General features: G+C 31.9%; 1 protein-coding gene across 1 annotated transcript; it reads left to right on the forward strand.

Annotated features, from left to right (window-relative positions):
* Nucleotides 1-2,922: 2,922 nt before the first annotated feature.
* On the forward strand, nt 2,923-20,145 carry LOC124930700 (ABC transporter D family member 1-like). Its single transcript, XM_047471041.1, has 25 exons — nt 2,923-2,985; nt 3,568-3,853; nt 6,588-6,812; nt 9,351-9,548; nt 9,690-10,144; nt 11,815-11,950; nt 12,040-12,118; nt 12,529-12,767; nt 12,920-13,224; nt 13,302-13,413; nt 13,509-13,667; nt 14,697-14,796; nt 14,925-15,033; nt 15,172-15,262; nt 16,024-16,148; nt 16,242-16,391; nt 16,615-16,687; nt 17,708-17,888; nt 17,975-18,133; nt 18,724-18,870; nt 18,933-19,160; nt 19,228-19,385; nt 19,468-19,520; nt 19,587-19,665; nt 19,806-20,145. Exons 1-25 carry the CDS (start codon nt 2,924-2,926, stop codon nt 19,896-19,898), a joined length of 4,002 nt encoding a protein of 1,333 aa, XP_047326997.1. The 5' UTR covers nt 2,923; the 3' UTR covers nt 19,899-20,145.
* Nucleotides 20,146-20,842: the final 697 nt, after the last annotated feature.

The following is a 20,842-nucleotide window of genomic DNA, read 5'->3' on the forward strand; positions in this document are numbered from 1 at the left end:
TGGATCGCATCTTGGTATCAGACCAAAAAATATTAGTTATTAAATCGGTCGCATCAAGTTGAAAAACATTATAAGAACTGGGATCATCAAATTTCTTTTTCTGCAAATATTCTAATACACCCCTGTATCCCCAATCTTACATTCTCTAGTTCTGTTCGATCGTAAATAATTTTTGTAATCATCGGGAAGAAAACGTAAATTATCTCTGCCACCTAATTGTTTCGCCATAAGAGAATGTGATTCCTTTGTAGTGATTCCCACCTCAAATGACATCTCAATTTGTATGTTTGCAGATGCATAAATATTCCTATGGCATCTATAAATGTGAGATTTTTTGGGACTTGCAAGAGGATGACAATGCTCACTAAGAAAGTTGACTACTTTATACTTTCTATTGTTTGATCTTTTTATCCTCAATTTTGCTTCACATCCGAACCTTGTTTCAGAACGACTGCATTTGACATAAACATCTTGTTTGTCTTTTCCCCTTTCACCCTATGCACTACAAAAAAAAACCATATCCAGTAATAAACCTGATTTGTCATTGTATTTTGAACTGCACCTTATACCAAATCCAATTATTTTAGCGTATGCTAAATACAATTCATATGAATCTTCTTCTATCTCAAATTCTCTACCTAGATGTGGAATAAATTCTGCTAAAATATTCTCCAACGGTTGATTATTTTGATCAAAATTTAATTGACAGCGGCAACTTGCAGATTCGCTATCATGTAAAACAGAGTGAAGCAAATGAAGCTTTACTCCTTTGTGCTTCTCATGAACCTGGAAATAAATTCGGGTTTCGGATATCTCTTTCTTCATTTCAACCCGTGGCTTGATTTAATAATAAAATAATAACGTTGCATTCTGATTGATGTTGTACAGGGAACACGTTATTCGATAGCAGAAGAATCGGACTATTATTCAAATACGTTGGTAGTAGTTTACCTATTTATTAATACAATATTTTATTAAAAATATTGTAATTATTATAATTTATAAAATATAAGAGTTGAGAATACAAAATTATAATCATTTGAATTATATCATAATTTTAATCATAATTCTAATTCTAATTTTAAATTTAAATTTAATTCTAATTTTAATTTCATATCTAATTTTAAATTATTTAATAAACAAATAAACTAAATTCAATTGAATAACTTAAGTTTAAAATAAAATGATCTAAAAGATTATAATTATCAATTTCAGAGTTAAGTTGGAGTAGTTCATTAACTTGTGCTTGTCCTAATTTACAAACTTATTAATAGAAATGTAATAAAATATTTTGTTTAAAATATTATAATTATAATTTGTAAAAGTTAAGATTTGAAAATACACCATCTCAATGATTTGAATTCCATTCTAATTTTAATTTTGAATTATTTTAAGTAATTAAAATTCATTGGGTATCTCATATATATAGAAAAGTTAGAATCTAAGAGCTCGTATGAGGTTAGTTATTTGGGGAATAACACTTAACCATTTTTTTATAAAAATACTTGTTTTGTGTAAAAAAATTTAAAAAAAAATTATTTACTTAATTATTCTTAAATAATAGTATAAATAAAATTATAAAATATTAAATTGAATATTTGAGTTTTGAGATAAAATTATAAAATTATCAATATGAACAGTCATTTAAGATTTTTTTCTTTTTTTAAAATTAAAGGAGAATTAGCATGACACCCACAGTCATGTGTCTTTTCGCTTAAATTCAAAGCGTTTTCAAATGAAATCAAACTTATGACATTTTAATCTCTTAAGTTGACTCTTACCACTGGGTTACTTTAGTGGGGTAAAATGTGGTCACAAAAGGGTTAAACACATATTCTATAACACACTTAACAATTTAACCAATCGTAGAATTTGTCGTTTGACGGACTCAAACCTAATACCTCACGTAAAGGCTAAAAATATTTATATACTGTTGCTACTGAGAATCTATTTCAGTTGAGATTTTCAAGATTAAAAAAAAATTATTAAATAAAAATAAAAAGGTTCCCGCGCTCTTGTGGATGACCAACCAGCTTTAGGCACGGATATGCTTTTTCTGCTGACGCTGTTTTATCAGCTTCCAAGCCAAGCCGGAAGCTAAATAAATAAATAAATGGATTGTTTTAATGTGATGACAAAATATGCGAGTGTAAACGTAACGCTCAATAAAACGCCAGAAATTGATATATATATATACACATATGGTAACGCCATTTGATTGTTAGCGATTTGCTTAGTTATCTTTCCCCATTTTACCTCTCTCTCTCTCTCTCTAAGATCATCCTTATGTGTGAATCGTGATACAGTTGTACTTCACACGGATGAATTAATGATTAACATTCTACATCCATTGTTTGCTTGATTGCAATTTTCAGAATCGCTGATCAACTATGATTGCAGATGTTAGACGAACTTTTGCTGCCTTCTTTCTCCTACCAGCAGAATCGTAACTCAGTTTCAATCGTTTGAGGGACCGGCGAAGCAGTTTCGCCTTTAAGTTGACGATCAAGTAAGTACGACTTGTTAGAATTTGGATTCTTCGTTTGAGAAAGCAATCGGAAATGCATCCATGTTTTGGACAGAGTGAATTATGATGGATTGAAATATTAGCGAAATCATTTTTCGATTACAACGTTGCTTTGAATCACAAATAACAGTAGGTTACTTCATCACAAAGTTCTCTAGCCTGACTAGTTGATAATGAATATATAGCTCCTTGTTTCCGTCTTTGGTTGAACGCTGCTTTCAAATGCTGTGAACTTTGGTGAATTGATATTGAATATGCGGTTTTTTTACATAATCAATGTTATCTTATGATTTGATCTCCTTTGTATTAGCTTAATGCGATTCAACAGGTTCTTTAATATATATATATAAATTGTTGCAGATAATAGATCAAACCTGTTGACCTGTATCTTCAATCATGACATCACTTCAGCTATTACAGCTAACCAAACTTGGTCAAGATCTCTTGACCTCAAGAAGGTATTAATTGATTGCGGTGTTGTTTTTTGCTAACATTTTACATTCTTCTTATTGTGTCTCTACAAAGAAATTCCATGCATTTATATTTGCTGCATGCTTTAATGTAGTTTAGTCTTATTACTTTATGAAAAACAGATGTTTTTTTGCTTATGCTTGTAATAATTTTACTTCTTAATTGTGATATTTCATCATATTATTTGGATGATGAAAAGCCTGTACCAATATTTTGCTGCCCATTTTACTATGTTAGATTTCATATCAATGGCCTCTTTGCTTGACCTTTTTGATGGATGGGATTGCCCCTTTTATTAGTTTGTTAGATTAAAAAGTGAATTATTTGGAGTAATTTTGTATTTTAGTTGATGATGAGATTATTTAGATTAAAATCTAAATGACCCTTCATCAAACAATGCTTTGGTTGCTTTGATACTTTTGCAAATTATGTTTTAAGCATGTCACATTCCTTGCTATGGTGAGACTATAAACTGCATGATCACATTTCTTCACTTTCTTTTTATTTTAGTCTTTTTACTCATCGATCGATCAGCCATTTGATTCTGGACTTTCCTTTGCTTTCTACAGGAAATCCTTATTTCTTGTAACTGGTGTTTTTGCTGCTGGAGGAATGGCTGCATATGTGCAATCAAGGCACTATGATATAAATTCTAATCCTTTTAGTATCTGTTATTGGCTTCCGAATAAGAATAAACAAGAATTGGAGGTGGAGGATGTTAATGATAACAAGTTAAAGCAAAGCAAGCGGAAAAGGAAGAACGGATTGAAATCAGTTAGAGTTTTAGCTGCCATTCTTGTATCTCACATAGGCCAGATGGGTGCAAGAGACCTTCTAGCCTTAGTGGGCATTGTGGTAAGTTTCCTAATTAGCTTATGTTATTCAGCAATTCCTTTATGGTTTCTCTTTGCAGTATTATTAAATAGCATGTTTTGTAATGTGTCTGTCCCTACTAGTCTAGTAACTTCTTTGCTTTTTTGAAAAAAATGAACTAAATGCAAACATAGAATAAGATAACTTCTTGATATCATTCCCTTATGACATGGATAACAATACTAGGACTTGTGTTTCCTTTATGACAAATGCTCACACAAGTTGACTTTTGTGATGGACAAACATAGAATAAGATATTTACAGAATAATATTTATATGAATTAGGGAATTTCAATAATATAGTTAATAAATGAAAATGATTTGATAGTTAAGAATGATTTAATAATTTATTTAAAAATTATCAACTAAATTTTGGACTTTAGTGGTTTGTTATGTTTAGCCTTTATTTATTTTTTCTGCCAAATGAGGCTGAAACTGGTCCTTCCTCCTATAACATTTCCAGGAAACTTCATACCTACAGGGAAATACAAATATTATTTGTTTGTCAAATCTGTTTCTATATAAAAAAAAATATTATGTTTTTAAATTTTGAATTGATTTGTCATGCTGTCATAATAGCTTGTTTGGGAGTGATTAAATTCTACCCGTAATTAGGGGTGTTCAATATTTGGTCTGAACCGAATATCCGACCGAATTCGAATTCACCGAATTCGAATAAACCGAATTCGAAATACATTTTCGGTTTTCGAATCGAATTTTAAACCGATTCGAATTCAAATACGGTTTTCGGTTTGGTTTTCGAGTTTAGGTTTCAACTCGAAAACCAAACCGAAAACCGAATTCATTTTTATTATTTATTTTTATTATATATTATATAACTTATTACATATATTAAATTATCATAGACCTCCTACTAGATCCCTACATTAAATCCATAATCCCTAATTCATTTTCCCACATTAAATCCATAATCCTTAATTCATTTTCTCATTTCTCTAGTTGTCAACACGTCTCAACCGCCATATATTGTCGTCGACGATACTATTTTACTTTCGTCGATTAATTGTCGAATATATATTAGCGTTAAGCTAAGTTTGCGTGATTTATAGTTTTTTATAATTTAAATAGATAAGATCTCTTTAACAACTTATTTATTTTGTTAACTCTTTTTAAAAAAATTATCTTATGGGTATGTGATGTTCTATATTTGGTCTAAACCGAATATCCGACCGAATTCGAATTTATTCAAATCGGTTCGGTTTTCGAATTTGCTTAAAAAATATAAAAATTCGAAGAACCCGAACCGAAAACTCGAATAACCCGAAAACCGAACCGATGAACACCCCTACCCGTAATCCAATTATTCTAAAAATCAATTTAATATCTAATTTGATTTATTATAAAATTAAGACAAACATATTATCCAAGTATTTTGGGAAACTCAAAACAATATTGGTGAGTATATATGGGGTAAATTGATGCGGATTATTTGGATTAATTAAATCAAATTATCCTCAAACCCAACGTCCTATCAATCCCAATATTCTTAATTTTCTATTCCTTTATAAAGCTAAATAAAATATCAATTATTAAAGTTATTTATTTTCATTTCACTCCATTATTAAAAGTATCTATTTTATGATAAAAAGAAAATCAAATAATATTATTTGACCACTCAAATAACCCTATATCAAAAGAGAATAATACTTTTATTCATACTAATAATTATTTTAATTTACAATATAAATGATTTAGTAAATTAAATCATTGTGATCTTTAATATTTTTATTCTAGTGTATAAATTAATAATAAAAGAAATAATAATTTTTTTTAAATAAATAAATAATTCTTATATAATTGAGAGTTATATATAAATAATGAATTAATAAATAATATAAATAAAATCTACCAAATTAATACAAACAAGTGAACGAAATAATTTGAGTTTATAAACCATGAAGATTAAAATAGAACAAGTCGAACAAATGAATATAAAGTGTCGAAATAATTTATACCAACTATTTGCAATTTAATTGATCATCTAAAATAGTAAAAAAAATATGTACAAATTATAAGAAAATATATATATATATATATATATATATATATGATAATTTTCATGTTAAAAATCAAATCAAATAATTCATTATTAAAAAAATAAAACTCAAAATTGTTCAAAATTGCTCAAAATTGCATCAATAATCTCAATAACTTAGATATTTAAGTTATACATTTATTCTAAATTCTTATATTACATCTAATGCGGTCATTAATAAATCATGATTTTATCCTCCTCTAATAGAGAAAAAAATAGGTGAAACTTGAAAGCCTCATTTTCTTTAGTTTTAGTTTGAGTCTATCAAAAGTTTGGTTAAATTGATTAATTTTTTTTTAACTATGTACTTAACCTAAAAGTAGAATAAATGTGCAAGTGAGAATAAATAGAGGCATACTAATACAAACTTCCCTTTGCCAATATTTTGCAAGTATTTGTGCACTTTCACATTTTATGAAGTGTGAGATTACTCTTATAAACATTTTCTGAAGTTAAATTTGAGTTTAAATATGAATTTAGATGAAAAGTAAGTAAATAAATTTGTAAATATATATCTAATTAAATAATGTTTAAAATATTTAACATAAGTTTTCCCAAAATGTATTCAAAAGTTTAATCAGGCATTCAAAACTTTAAGGTCATAGCTGAATAAAATGAAACATGGAATTATTATATCAATTCGTTTGATATGATTTGCAGGTACTACGAACAGTTTTAAGCAATAGGCTGGCAAAAGTGCAGGGGTTTCTATTCCGTGCTGCATTTCTTCAACGCTTTTCGACGTTTTCCCTTCTGATTCTCGAAAATCTTGCGCTATGTTTTCTTCAGTCGACCTTGCTTTCTACATCCAAGTACTTAACAGGTTCCTTAAGTTTGCGCTTCAGAAAGATTTTGACAAGAGTCGTCCATGCACGTTATTTTCAGGTTTCTTATATTATTTCATTTTCTACTCACTTCTTTATACTAATTACTTCTACCATTTAGTTCCTGCATGATTTTCCTGTTAAGTTTTAGTTTCTGTTTTTTCTTTATGTTGATTTTGCTTTCACCTGAAGATGGCATTTTTACCATCTATTTGCAAGATGTATCATGTTCAACCATTAACATTTCTTTCCAAAATCTTTAGCAGGTAGATATGTTTTTTGCTGTCTCCATGAAGAGAATCTTAAACCTTGATTAGAAACTCACATTCACAACCTTCTGTTTTTTTGCTTATTTAGCAAACTTCCTGAAATTCTCAGCCTGCTTATGATGTTCCTAATTCTTCCTAGACTACTGCCCTAAATTGTTACATTAGGTCTTTTCTTTTCCTTCTCAAATCTATTGTCTTTCCCCTTTACTCTATTCGATATCTAAGCTTTTCTAAAAATCTAATCTTTTCATTTCTTAATGTCATTTCTGACTTTATTTTAGTATTTTAATCTGATCTGCATCAACATCTATATTAATTAGATCAGTATGTCTTCTGATTTATTCGAAAGCAGAATAATCTCCTAAGCAACCTATATTTAATGAATGTTTCCTTAACAAATGGTTTTTAAACAAAAATGGTTGTTTTCATATTTGATATCGTTATGTATTATATGATTAATATATTAAGTCTTGACATGCATTACATTTACAAATTACAACTTTATGCTTTGTTTTTTATTAATCTTCTCTAGATCTATTTTATTTCAATCAATTGTTTGATGTTCTGCAAGTAATTTAACAAAAAATGAAATTCAGGTCTAGAAAAGATAAATCATAATACTTTATACTCCTTACTAGTCCTAATTATCTGAAAGGAAATTACATAATGTGGGATGAGCGAGACTCCTAGTAAGAAATCAACATCTTTTTAAATAGCTGAAGGACGTAATGATATAAAGCAATGTAAAAAAATGGTGTAATCAATTGTAACCGTCTCAAAATAATTTCATTTCATAATAGCTCTAGCATCAAGATAATATTAGCTTTGATAACTTAGAAGTCATGGACAAAGAAATCTTTGGCCACCCACATTAGCCATTGACAGAGAAATAAATCTTTGTTGACTCACAAGCCATCAATAAAGAATAAATCATGTATTGGCATATATGTTATCAAACAACAACTAGATCCAAAGAGTACTAAATCATGTCTAGAGAAAAAATAAGTTCAACCACCTGAGTCATTTGACGATTATTCCTTGAGCCAACTATAAAATATGTCACTTAGTCATTTCAAATCATTTATGATAAACTGACATGAAACCACTTTGTCATGCTATAGATTATATTCTTGGTACAAATTCTCATAAAACCTTTTATAACATTTTTGCTAAAAACATCGCACATTAATAAATCATTTATCCAAAACAAATATATAATATATGACTACAAAAAGATAAAGATTTCTGATGTACTGAGAAAATATAAGAACAGTAACCTAGATTCCAAGTGTAGAATTACCTTGTAGTAACAGCACACGAACAATAGAATGAGATCGAAAAGAGGATGAAATTGTAGTGGTCATCTACAATTATAGATATGAGTTAGAAGAGATATATGAAATCTAAGTAGGAAAGTAGAGAGGAGGAAGGACCTTGAGAGGGAAACTTAATGTTTCAAATGAATTGTTAGTTCCAGCCTTCAGCCACACCCATCTCATATGAACGACTGATTTTCTTATTTTTCCTGCCAACTCGCGGTTATATATTGTAACTACTAATGCCACATAAGCCGTAGGTAATAATATGTTGTTACACAGCCTATTTAACTTGCTGATGCGTCTTGCCTTTACAACTTATTTAAGGGTTAGTTTATCTAACCCTCATATTTATCTTATAACAATTTCTTACCAAATATCCTAGCTCTCTGATTGATCAAATACCGAACTTGCACCTTAAGAGGCCAAATCAAATGAGACCCTCAATTAATTTTATTACTGCTGAATCTCACTGTCTTTGTCTCTCTCTGTTTTGCATCAAAAAAATATACAATATTAACAATGAATTAGATTTAATTATTTAAAAATATTACAGGGTAACTTATTGTGTACAAGCTTACTATTTCTTGAAATGAACAAATGCGGTGAGTATATGAGAGGGATATTTGGGTATTCAACAGCAACTGCACTCTTTTGTTATTAGATGTCTTTGTCTATTCAACAGAAGCTCCACTTTTAGTTTGCAGTCCCTGATAACTGCATTCTTTTCACCCTATGCATCTTTCCATCAAACTGTATCACCATCCAATTGGAGCTTGAAGTTTGGTGCGTAAGCATTTCATGTTGGGTGGTTGTCACCTATTTCTTGAATCAATATCAAATTTCCTAATGAAGAAACAAAGATATAATAAGTCCTTTACAACAAATTTCTTTCTTGATCTAGCTTGCCTAATTACTCTCAACTTTACTATATAGATCTCCTATAAAGGTGTCATCTAACTTTTCTTTTATTTAAGCTATGTCATCCACCCTGTTTATTTGCTTTGTTTGCAGAATATGGTGTATTACAAAATTACTCGCGTTGATGGTCGGATAACTAATCCGGAGCAAAGAATTGCAAGTGATATTCCAAGCTTTTGTTCAGAGTTCAGTGACCTTCTTCAAGATGACCTTGCAGCAGCTACTGATTGTTTGATGTACTCATGGCGTCTGTGTTCATATGCCAGCCCAAAATATATTTTCTGGATGTTGGTATGTCTCGTACTTTAAGCTATGGAGCTGTTGGTTGTTTCCTGTGCTGGTGTAATACTTGAAATTTATTGTCAGAATTTATCTTACAAAAGGGGTGGGTGATAATGATCCAGCTTTAACTTGTAACATTTGACTATGCAGGGCTATATAATTACAGCAGGGGGATTAATGAAAAAGATTTCTCCTTCCTTTGGGAAGCTTACCTCCAAAGGACAACAGCTGGAAGGGGAGTATAGGCAGCTACACACAAGATTGAGGAACCATGCAGAGAGCATAGCCTTTTATGGGGGTGAAGTTAGAGAAGAAACTCACATTCAGGGAAAATTTAGGAATCTTGTTGAGCACATAAGAGTTGTTCTTCATGACCATTGGTGGTTTGGGATGGTCCAGGATTTCTTTTTCAAGTACCTTGGTGCTACTGTAGCTGTCATACTGATAATTGAGCCTTTCTTTGCTGGTCATTTAAGACCTGACAATTCAACCTTGGGACGAGCAGAGATGTTGAGCAATCTAAGATACCATACAAGCGTTGTCATATCACTGTTTCAATCACTTGGAATGCTTTTTACGAGTTCAAAAAGACTTAATCAACTAAGGTATTTCTCGTATCCTTTAAAAGTGCTGACATATTAAGATGTAATTTTAGAGAAGGTTTAGCCTATGAAGTCATGCAACTGTTCATACAAGTAGAATGCTTTCTAACCTGACATGTATAACATAAAAAGCTAGGAAAATCATAGAATTGGTATACCTTGTCTCATGGTGTGAATTGAGTGTAGACACCTATTTTTTTTAAATTTCATCTACTAGTCATTAATTGGACAAGCCCCCATAACATTTATACACCACAATATTGTAAAAGCTTCAACCAACTACAACCCTACTTTCATTAAAGCTCAGCCCAAGTCTATTTAAAAAAAGTGTGTACACACCTATATATGTATATAAGTAGAAGTATTGAAGTTTGAATTATTCTTAAATTCCAACGCATATGCATATTTGGTAACGTGACTCAGTTGATCACTTGACTCATTAAATAAAACTTAAACTTGTAAATACATTCTTCTTTCCATATTTAGTTTTATTTCCTTACAGACATATTACTGTTGTATTACTTTTTATTTTTGGGAAAACGGCAAACCATTTTATATATATATATATAAGAGTTATTTACATTAAAAAGAAAGCAGCCCAAAACAATTGGGCACAAACTTGAATGCAAAACAAAACCAAATATTCAAATCAAATTTCTTTCAAAAACAAAACAAAGCCTTCATCTTTTATGTCGCCATAAGGATGTCATCCTTCTCGAGTTCTCATTCCTTGCAAAGCATCCAATTCCTAAAAAAATACAGACTTTTCTTCCAATTCTTGCATTGGCCTCTAACACAAAAGTTGATTTCTTTCCAAATGTATCTTCTTTGGAGGTAGGGCATCTCAAACTGGCCCACAGATTTGAGCCGAAGTATCAAACATTCAAAAATATTTTGGCATCACATCTGTATATACTCCGACAAAAACTTCAGCATTAATTGTGTCAATTCAGCAGTCGCCATTCTGCAGACACTCCACTGCATCACTATGCTTGAATTTTGATATGTACCATTTTTTCGATGATTGTCTTAAAGCCACTCAGTTTTAGTTGAATGAAGATCTTCTTGGCCTCCTTGTTTATGTTGGAATTTACCACCTAGCTAGAGGGGAGTGTAAAAATATCAAAAGACCCATTCTGAATCACACATTTTTCCTGTCCAGAAAGTGATTTGGAATTGCTCGTCTTTCACAAATATTCATTTATGTTTATCCAGGAAGTTGATTACACACCTTTCAAGGGTAACTGTTTCTAGGCAAACCTCCTAACACTCTTTGCATCCTTACCTCCTTTATCACTGAGAGTCATTTGAAGCATTTCATGAAGCTTTGCACAATTTTATTGATTTATTTATTCCCGTTTTACATACAGAAGAAGAAAATTTCCATTTAGAGGATAATATGTCTAATAATTGTGTGTATAATGGTAGATACTCGAGACCAAGTTCCTATCGTTTCTTTTTCACTTTTGTGTTAAGCTTTATGTATTTTTTTTAAAAATGCTTTGCAACAAAAGGGTTTTCATTTATTAAATTTCTTCTATAATGTTGCCTATAAATTGTATACTCGTTGTAATAGTTTATCAATAAAAATATAGGAAGAATCATATAATTTTACATAATTCATAGCTACTTCTCTCATTTGTTCATTTTTCACTTTTAACTGAAATTTGCAGTGGATATGCTGATCGTATTCGTGAGCTCATGGTTATATCTAGAGAGCTGAGTGTTCAAGATGCTCCCTCTCTACTTAGAAAGGGAAATAAGAAAGTTGTTAGTGAAGCAAATTATATTGAATTCAATGAAGTCAAGGTAATTGGAAGAATTCCACAGCTCCTTAGCCTGTTGTGAGATTATAATTGATTATCATGCTGAGGTTTCTGGCTGGATCATGTTTTCAGGTTGTTACTCCGACTGGTAACGTTCTAGTGGAGGATTTGACTCTAAAAGTTGAATTAGGTTCCAATCTTTTGATTACAGGTAAATTTTCCTCAAACCATAGAAATTAAGTTGCTAATGATTCCCATTACATCACCCTTAACAAAATTGGGCTCAGTTGTATTTTCTGTATCGAACTTCTCTAATAGAGGGTATTCACCTTTTTTGGGGTTGTAAGAGCTGATTTTGGTGATATGGGTGAGAATAAGATTATAATTAACTTTCCTGAACATATCATAGTCTACATGGACTAGTCTTGAAACTTGGCTTAGACTTCTCAGAAAATATGCCATGTAGATAGAATTCAGAAGCACCATATGAATTTACAAGCTTTCTTAGTGCTGACAACCTTAACTTCTTCTCTTCCCAAATTGCTTATATTTATAATTTTGATACTTTCTGATGCCTCATATGTGTCCGAAAACAGCTGATTAGGTTTTGTATTTTTGTAGGCCCAAATGGGAGCGGAAAAAGCTCACTTTTCAGAGTTTTAGGAGGACTCTGGCCTATGGTGTCCGGCAACATAGTGAAACCAGGAATTGGCTCTGATCTCAACAAAGAAATTTTCTACGTGCCACAACGACCATATACAACTGTTGGAACACTTCGTGATCAGTTAATTTATCCTCTTAGTGCAGATCAAGAGTTTGAGCAACTGACACATGGTGAGATGGTGAAACTACTAAAAAAGGTGAGTGTTTTATAATTTTATCTTCTTACTAAGCATGTATTTAACCATTTAGGAGCACCTATTAACATATTTGTTTGATTGTACCATCTATGAGAACCTATCAACATTTTGGTTGTAAACAACATTTTGAATTATTTATTTTGTTGTACCAGGTTGATCTTGAGTACCTGCTTGATCGTTACCCATCTGAAAAGGAGGTAAATTGGGGGGATGAGTTATCTCTAGGAGAACAACAACGGTTGGGCATGGCCAGACTATTCTATCACAAACCAAAATTTGCTATCCTTGATGAATGCACCAGTGCTGTGACAAATGATATGGAGGAACGATTTTGTGCCAAAGTACGAGCCATGGGGACCTCTTGCATTACTATATCTCATCGTCCTGCAATGGTTGCCTTTCATGAAGTGGTTTTGTCATTGGATGGTGAAGGGGGCTGGAATATTCATGAGAAGAGGTTGGACTTTAAAAATCCAAATACATTTAGTTCACACTAATTCCAGATATTTTACTAATTCTTTTTTGAATTTTCAGAGGGGTTTCTCCTATTCTTAGCAACACTGGATTCAGGACACTGAAATTATTAGAGACAGACCGCCACAATGATGCAGTGACAGTAGAACTTGCATTCTCTAATGGTGAGAAGGTACAAAAAGGATCAAGGACTTCCATATAGTCTACATTCGATCATATGCATATTATTCAGATGTCATTATATCTTGGTTGTATTCTCATGTCTAGGATTCAGCTTCCCCCGTTTCAAAGTCAAGAGCTTACATGACAGAATTGATATCTTCATCTCCCATGATGGATCATGATGTTCCATTAACTGTAACTCCACAGTTCCAAACATCTGTGAAGCTTCTGCCACTGAGAATAGCTTCCATGGTTAAGGTTTTGGTAAGTGACTGATATTTTTCTTGCTCCTTTTCCTCCTATGTCAAAGAAATATGTTTATAGTCTTACTAATGTGTTCTATTCTTCCATAAAGCATCTTCATGCTTTGTCAAAGATGCCTGTGGAATTCTTGTTGTTTTTACCTTACTGTTGACACCCCCTTCGGTCACACCCTTGCCTCAATTAAGAAATGAGGAATCTGAATTGGAAGAGATTGTTTTGAGTTGATTGGATTCTAAATTTTATGTATCTTTAGTTCCTTTTATGCTTGTTTAATTGTTCGAAATGAACGCACTTCATGTTTTTGTAATGCTATAAAAGTAAGCATCACCAAGCTCCAGAGAAAAAGTTGTGGGACCATTGTTTGACAATATAGTCTATATACTTCACCCAAATGAAGTTCGGGTTTCGATGTTATGCCCTTATATTTGACATAAAATTCATGTGTAAACCCAATTTGGCCGTCAATTCAACTTCTCTTGACTTGTGCCTTAATCCAACATACCACAAGAAGTAATATTTCCGCCTAGTTTGGGGAAATGTGGAATTAACAAACTTGGCTCTTTCCAAGAAAGTGGTTGTTTGCGTTTCCAACAAAAGAGCGTTTATATTTATCTACAAAGTTGTTTTAGCATTTGTTTACTTTCTTCTAGTATTGCCTATATAAATTGTAGCTTCTTTGTAATAGTTTAATAATTTCAAATATATGAAAATCTCCTCTCTTCAAAATTTGTACATGCATCATAAGAATATTTGAGAAATTTGGTTTGTTAATCTCATTTAAGACAATAATAAACAGTCTTCCTACTGAGAAAAGAGAAAAATTCTGCTTGCATAGTGATAATGTCATGTTCAAGAATTTTGTATTTAGTTTATTCCATGTCAGCTTACTTCATTCTGGTGTTCTGTCCTAAAGGTGGTCTAGTGAGAAATAATGTGTCACCCTTCATTGTCCATTTGCATCAGTCTTCCTATGTTTTATTTCATCAAAGATTGTCATGTTGACTTTAAATCATAACTCCTATTGATTAGGTGCCTACAATGCACCGCACAGAGGGGATGCAATTGCTAGCACTTGTTGCGCTTGTGATGTCAAGAACTTGGATATCTGATCGCACCGCTTCTCTAAATGGTAGTTCTTTTTATCGACATTTATTTTTTCTGATTTGGTTTCCTTTCCTTTATAATTACAAATCTTGGTGATGAATTTCAAGAGGGATGTGAGGTCCTTACAGTTTTAAGTGCTTTAATTTTTCACAGGGACATCTGTAAAATATGTTCTGCGGCAAGATAGTAATGCATTCATTCGACTGGTTGCTGTTAGTATCGCCCAGAGTATGGCATCTTCTTTCATTGCACCTTCTTTGAGGTATTGGCACAAACTTCAACTATTTGCTTTGTTGAAGATATCAAATTGTTCAAATCTTTTCCCCTCAAACCTAATAAGCTTCTTACTCTTTCTTTTGTTCCGTTGTTTAAAAGCTATCTTGGCATTTCCTTTTTGAAGGTACTTGACAGCCAATATTTCTCTTGGTTGGAGGATTCATTTAACTCAACATTTTCTGAAGACTTACTTAAAAAATCATGCTTATTACAAGGTATTGAAGCACTTCCTGCACATTTGTCAGCGCAATCTTTAGTTGCTTATCTTTTTAAATGCCTTGTTGTTGGTTTAAGATCCCTTTAACCTGAGATTTTTGTGTAGGTAGTTTGGATAACCATTCAGCTACAAATGCTAGTTCAGAAGAGTACACTAGCATATAGAAAATTTAAACCTTCCAAAACTACAAATTCTCAAAATATTTTGGTACATGTTATAGAGTTCCAAGCCTGGTCATGCTCTTGAAGCATCCGCTTATAGAATTAACTCCAAGTTGACCTCAACTCCTTTGATTTAAAGCTTTGAGTTCTTTGATTAACTTATGACAACAATGACATCACTTGTTTTATAATGGTTTGATTTTCCAATGGTAGATGCGACTTTCGTGTTTACGTAATCCATGAAAAAGAATCTCACTTTTTCAAAACAACCTTAGAAAAGTGAAATCACTTGCATTAAGCTTATGGGCTTAATAATTTCTACATTACTGATTTTCCTGATAAATCCTAAACTTGTAAATCTTGTAAGAATCAATTAGGCATGGAAGGATATTATATCATCTTTGTTTACATAAAATAAAAGAAAGAAATCGAGAATAATTTATGTGGCATGCCAACCACAACTAATGAGTAAAATGAATGTGTGCCTTTACTTGAATACTTGGTCTTTGGTCACTTCCAGACCTGTTCTGAGTCTGCTATGTATAATGAATTTGTATTGTAATAAATTTTCACAATGTGTTCTAAACTTATTTCATAGGTCCTTCACATGTCAAGCAAACAAATAGATGCAGATCAAAGGATAACTCAAGATCTACAGAAATTGACCTTGGACTTGTCAGGGCTTGTAAGTGGAATGGTAAAGCCATCAGTTGACATTTTGTGGTGAGAACACCTGCAAGCTACTGGTCATGCTTTTATGTGTTTAGCTCAAGGCTCCTGTTATATATTAACTTGACAAATGTTGCAACTCTATAGGTTCACTTGGAGAATGAAGTTGTTGACTGGTAACAGGGGACTTGCCATCTTATATGCTTATATGTTATTAGGTCTAGGTTTTCTGAGGAGTGTTGCTCCTGATTTCGGCGAACTCGTCAGTGAAGAACAACAACTTGAAGGAACATATAGGTACTTCTTCTTCATTCAGCTGCTTCTTTTTTTATATATCTGCCTGGTATCTATCTTAAAGCACAAGAACTCTTACTGATTCACAAGATTAGAAATTGAGATATTGCTTAAGAGGGTGTCAAGATCCTTGGCACTTACAAAAATGCATTGGTTATAGTGTTATTTTAATTGCTTTTGTTGTGGATAAGTCAACCTAACCTGCCATATTTCTTAAACAATTCAGGTTCATGCATGAGAGGTTGCAGGCACATGCTGAATCTGTTGCTTTCTTTGGTGGTGGTGCTCGAGAGAAAATGGTAAGTTATCTTAATGGTAATATTACATTTGTTTCAAAGAAACTTTTCTGATTTAAAGCATCTTTCTGGATAACATATTTGTTAAAACAGAGAGAAATAAAATATACATCTTATTGACATAAACAATGAAAATTATAAAAATAAACCGAATACTTAATAAACTCAAATGTAAACACTTAAAAATTACTTATCTCTTCTTACCCACTGTGGGTATAGCTCAGTCGCAAGAGGCTTAGACAAGAGGTTTACTACGCTCAGGTTCGATTCTCATTGAAAGCACCAAATTTATGCGGGAGGGCATGACATTGAGTTGTTGTGCTAGCCTCCACCATGGATTAGTCGAAAGCTGGCCCCGACACCCTAGTTACAAAATTAAAATAACTCAATCTCAATTTATGAAGACTATTCCTAAGTCTAAGTTGGGACATTCATTTTACACATCGAGAAGAATCTAGGGTCAGAGAGATAGAGAGTACGCAATAGGGGAAGTTAGAGGAAGCAGATTCAACTACAATGACTCAACAGTTAGAGACATTCATGTTCTCACAAGTCACAAGTCTATCTATATGCCTCACAACATACTGTTTCTTGTATAATATATATGTGGCTCTTTTTTTTCATCTTGCATTATTATTGAAACTAAGAGCTTGTTTGATTTAGCTTCTTTTTCTTTCTGTTTTTGAAATAAACCAATTTTTTGGGGGGAAAACTGTTTGATGAAAAAGTAAAAAAATATTATTTGGGTTAAATGACTAAAATGTCCTTTATATCTAATATTTAAAATATATAAAAATAAAGTTGATGATTTGATTGATGGAATAAGGGGTTATTTTAATTAACCTTAATCAAACAAGGCCTAAGATATGTAACATCCCTTCTAGTCCCTTGGAAAATCCATATGAGGTTTGTCATTCCTTGTACATATAACTTCACCAGTTTACTTCCAAAGTGAAGAGAACATCCCCCCTACAGCAGAGAAAGATTTCCTTATGATTAGGTTTTGTTTTTCATACAATGCAGGTGATAGATTCAAGATTTAAAGAACTTATTAATCATTCTATATCACTACTCAAGAGGAAATGGCTCTTCAATATACTAGATGACTTCATAACTAAGCAACTGCCACATAATGTCACTTGGGGTTTGAGCTTCTTGTATGCTATGGAACACAAAGGGGACAAATCATTGACTTCCACCCAAGGTAACCTTAATTAAAGCAATGGTGTTTATATTGCAATTTTGCTTGATCTAAGATGAAGACTTCCTTTTATATATGACAATATTCAGGTGAATTGGCACATGCTTTGCTATTTTTATCATCTATTGTGTCACAAAGCTTTTTGGCTTTTGGTGACATCCTTGGACTGCATAGAAAGGTCCTTGAGCTTTCTGGAGGTATCAGTAGAATTTTTGAGCTGGAAGAGCTTTTTGACATTTCACAAAAAGGTAGTTAGTCTCTTGCCTTCATTTTTTACCAGCAAGACAATTTTTCCTGTCAGTAAATAGATTTTGCACCTTGCAGGAACCAATTACTTGATCAAAATGTATGGATCCTTCTGAGTTTATGAAATCCTTCCATAATAGATTCTAACTAAATGCTTTGAAATTCTCGTGTTTGAAAGAAAACAAGTTGCAGTTTTTTTTGTTGAGAAAATTCAATAGTAAATGCATAGATTGATTGGATAAATGAGTACCAAATTGCAGTTAGTTACTATTTTGAGTCTTTGACTCATTATATTTTGAAATTATTATCTAAAGGCTAGTGAAGAAGTGAGATGGGTTCTTAATGTCCCATTGTTTGTATGTTCAATTTCTATTAAGGTAATGAAACTGGAAGAGATATAAATTGTTACAGGAGATACTTTCATTCCTTCACCCTTGATGTCTAGTTAGAACATAGTAAGGAAAATTGCTAATCGCTTTTTCATTTATGAATTCTTTATGCAAAACTATCCTGCCCTTTGAAGCAGTTCAGGAAGCAAAATGAACTTGTATTTTTTTTCTTTTTATTTGTTTAAGTTATTGACATTTTTTAGGTACTCCAGTTTGTGGTACTGTAACATGTACAAAGTCGGATGAAATAATTTCCTTCTTGGAGGCAGACATAACTAGTCCATGCAGAAAAGTATTGGCTAGGAAATTAACTTGCGATATAGAACCTGGGAAAAGCTTACTTGTGACTGGTTAGTATTTTATTCCTTCTTCTTCCTCTGTTTATGTGTTGATCTGACAAAAAATTGTAAAGGGCCAAATGGAAGCGGAAAAAGCTCTGTTTTCAGAGTCCTGCGAGGGCTTTGGGGAAATAATGTAAGCGGGAAAGTAAAGAAACCTAGCGAAGGAATTGATGGAGAAGGCAAGTGTGGTGTTTTCTACATTCCTCAACGGCCATATACATGCTTAGGAACCTTGAGGGATCAAGTTATTTATCCACTTTCCTGCAAGGAAGCAGTGGATAATGTTGTTAAGGGAAAAGGTGAGAGTTATATAATTGGGTCGTTTGAATATGGAATAGAATTAGAAAGGTTTTGTAATTTGGACAGGTGCATTGGATGAGAAGAGTAAGATGCTTGATGTGCAGTTGAGAAGCATCCTTGAGAATGTAAAACTAGTGTATCTATTGGATCGAGAAGGCGGATTTGATGTTACTAAGAACTGGGAAGATATCTTATCTCTAGGAGAGCAACAGAGATTAGGCATGGTGAGTGAGTGAGTGAGTGAGTGAAGGAGTGTTGATGATGATGATGTTTGTTTTGACGCATGGTTTTGTTTGTTTGTTTAAGGCACGGTTGTTTTTCCACAAACCCAAGTTTGGCATCCTTGACGAGTGCACCAAGTAAGAGAGAATGATTTGTTTTGTTTTGGTGATTTGGTAATAATAATAATAATAATAATATTGCAGTGCCACAAGTGTTGATGTTGAGGAACAGCTTTACCAGCTTGCATGTGATATGGGCATCACTGTTTTGACTTCTTCACAGGTGAGAGACATTATTCAATCAGTTATCATCATTGTCCATTTCTTTTCAAAACATTATTCAATCATTTATCATTGTCCCTTCTTTTCAAATAATAATATTGTATGTTTTGATTTGTTCTTAAAATGATTAATTGGTTTCAGCGCCCTGCTCTGTTAGCATTTCATTCAAAAGAGTTGAGATTGATAGATGGGGAGGGTCAATGGGAGCTTCATTCTATTCACTCTACCAAATAGTACTACTAATAGTGTTATTATTGTCTTAATTCCTTTTATTGAGCTAATTAATTATAGCACAGTTTCATTCGTTCTTCATTTTGATTGTCCCTGTAGTTTTACAATTGTCACTGTATATGTGCTAGATAGTTTCATTTTGTCATGTTTATGATGCTCCTTTTCTTAATGTTGTATGTATTGTGTTTTGTCATTTTAGGCTCCTAATTATAGGATATGTGCTTTATTGTGTTTGGTGGATTATTTTATTTTACAAGTTCTTATATTTGGAGCAAAATAATTAACATAGGTCAAGTAATTTGTTTTCAAAATTTATTGATATAAAATTTAAGAGAAATGATTGGGGAGAAGATTTGAGGGGGGAAGACGTGTTGAAAAAATAATAAATGTTTCTCTTTTTTCTCACCTTTAATCATTTTTTCAGCTGATGTGGTTAAGTCAGGAAAGCTCTCAGGTTAGGAAAGTCCATTTGTTTTGATTAGTGAGATATTTAGTCAAATATATAATAGTTGAAGATAATAACTTAGAATTTTTATTTGGTTATTGGTTCAAATCTCATCAAAAACTAGGGTAACAAAAAGAATCTGACATTATTTTTTCTTCTAATGGGGACTAGGGCAACCAAAAACTTGGGATCGACCCGGATCAAAGTTGTCAAAATTGAGAGTTTACGTAAAATTATTGGCAAATTGTAAACTCATAAAATCTAGAATTTACTCGTAAGAGTTTAATTTGAAAAAATAATAGTTATATATTATTATTATTTATATATATGTAATTAAGGATTATATACTTAGATAATTTTAAATTTTTATATATTTAAATATAAAATTAATTAAAAAATAGTAATAAATAAATAATATTATAAAAGAAAATTTTGTTTATAAAATTAATTATATTAATTAATTTATTTGAATAAATAATGATTTTATTTTTTAATTTAATAT

This window comes from Impatiens glandulifera, chromosome 3 (assembly GCF_907164915.1).
Source record: "Impatiens glandulifera chromosome 3, dImpGla2.1, whole genome shotgun sequence".
NCBI classification, from domain to species: domain Eukaryota; kingdom Viridiplantae; phylum Streptophyta; class Magnoliopsida; order Ericales; family Balsaminaceae; genus Impatiens; species Impatiens glandulifera.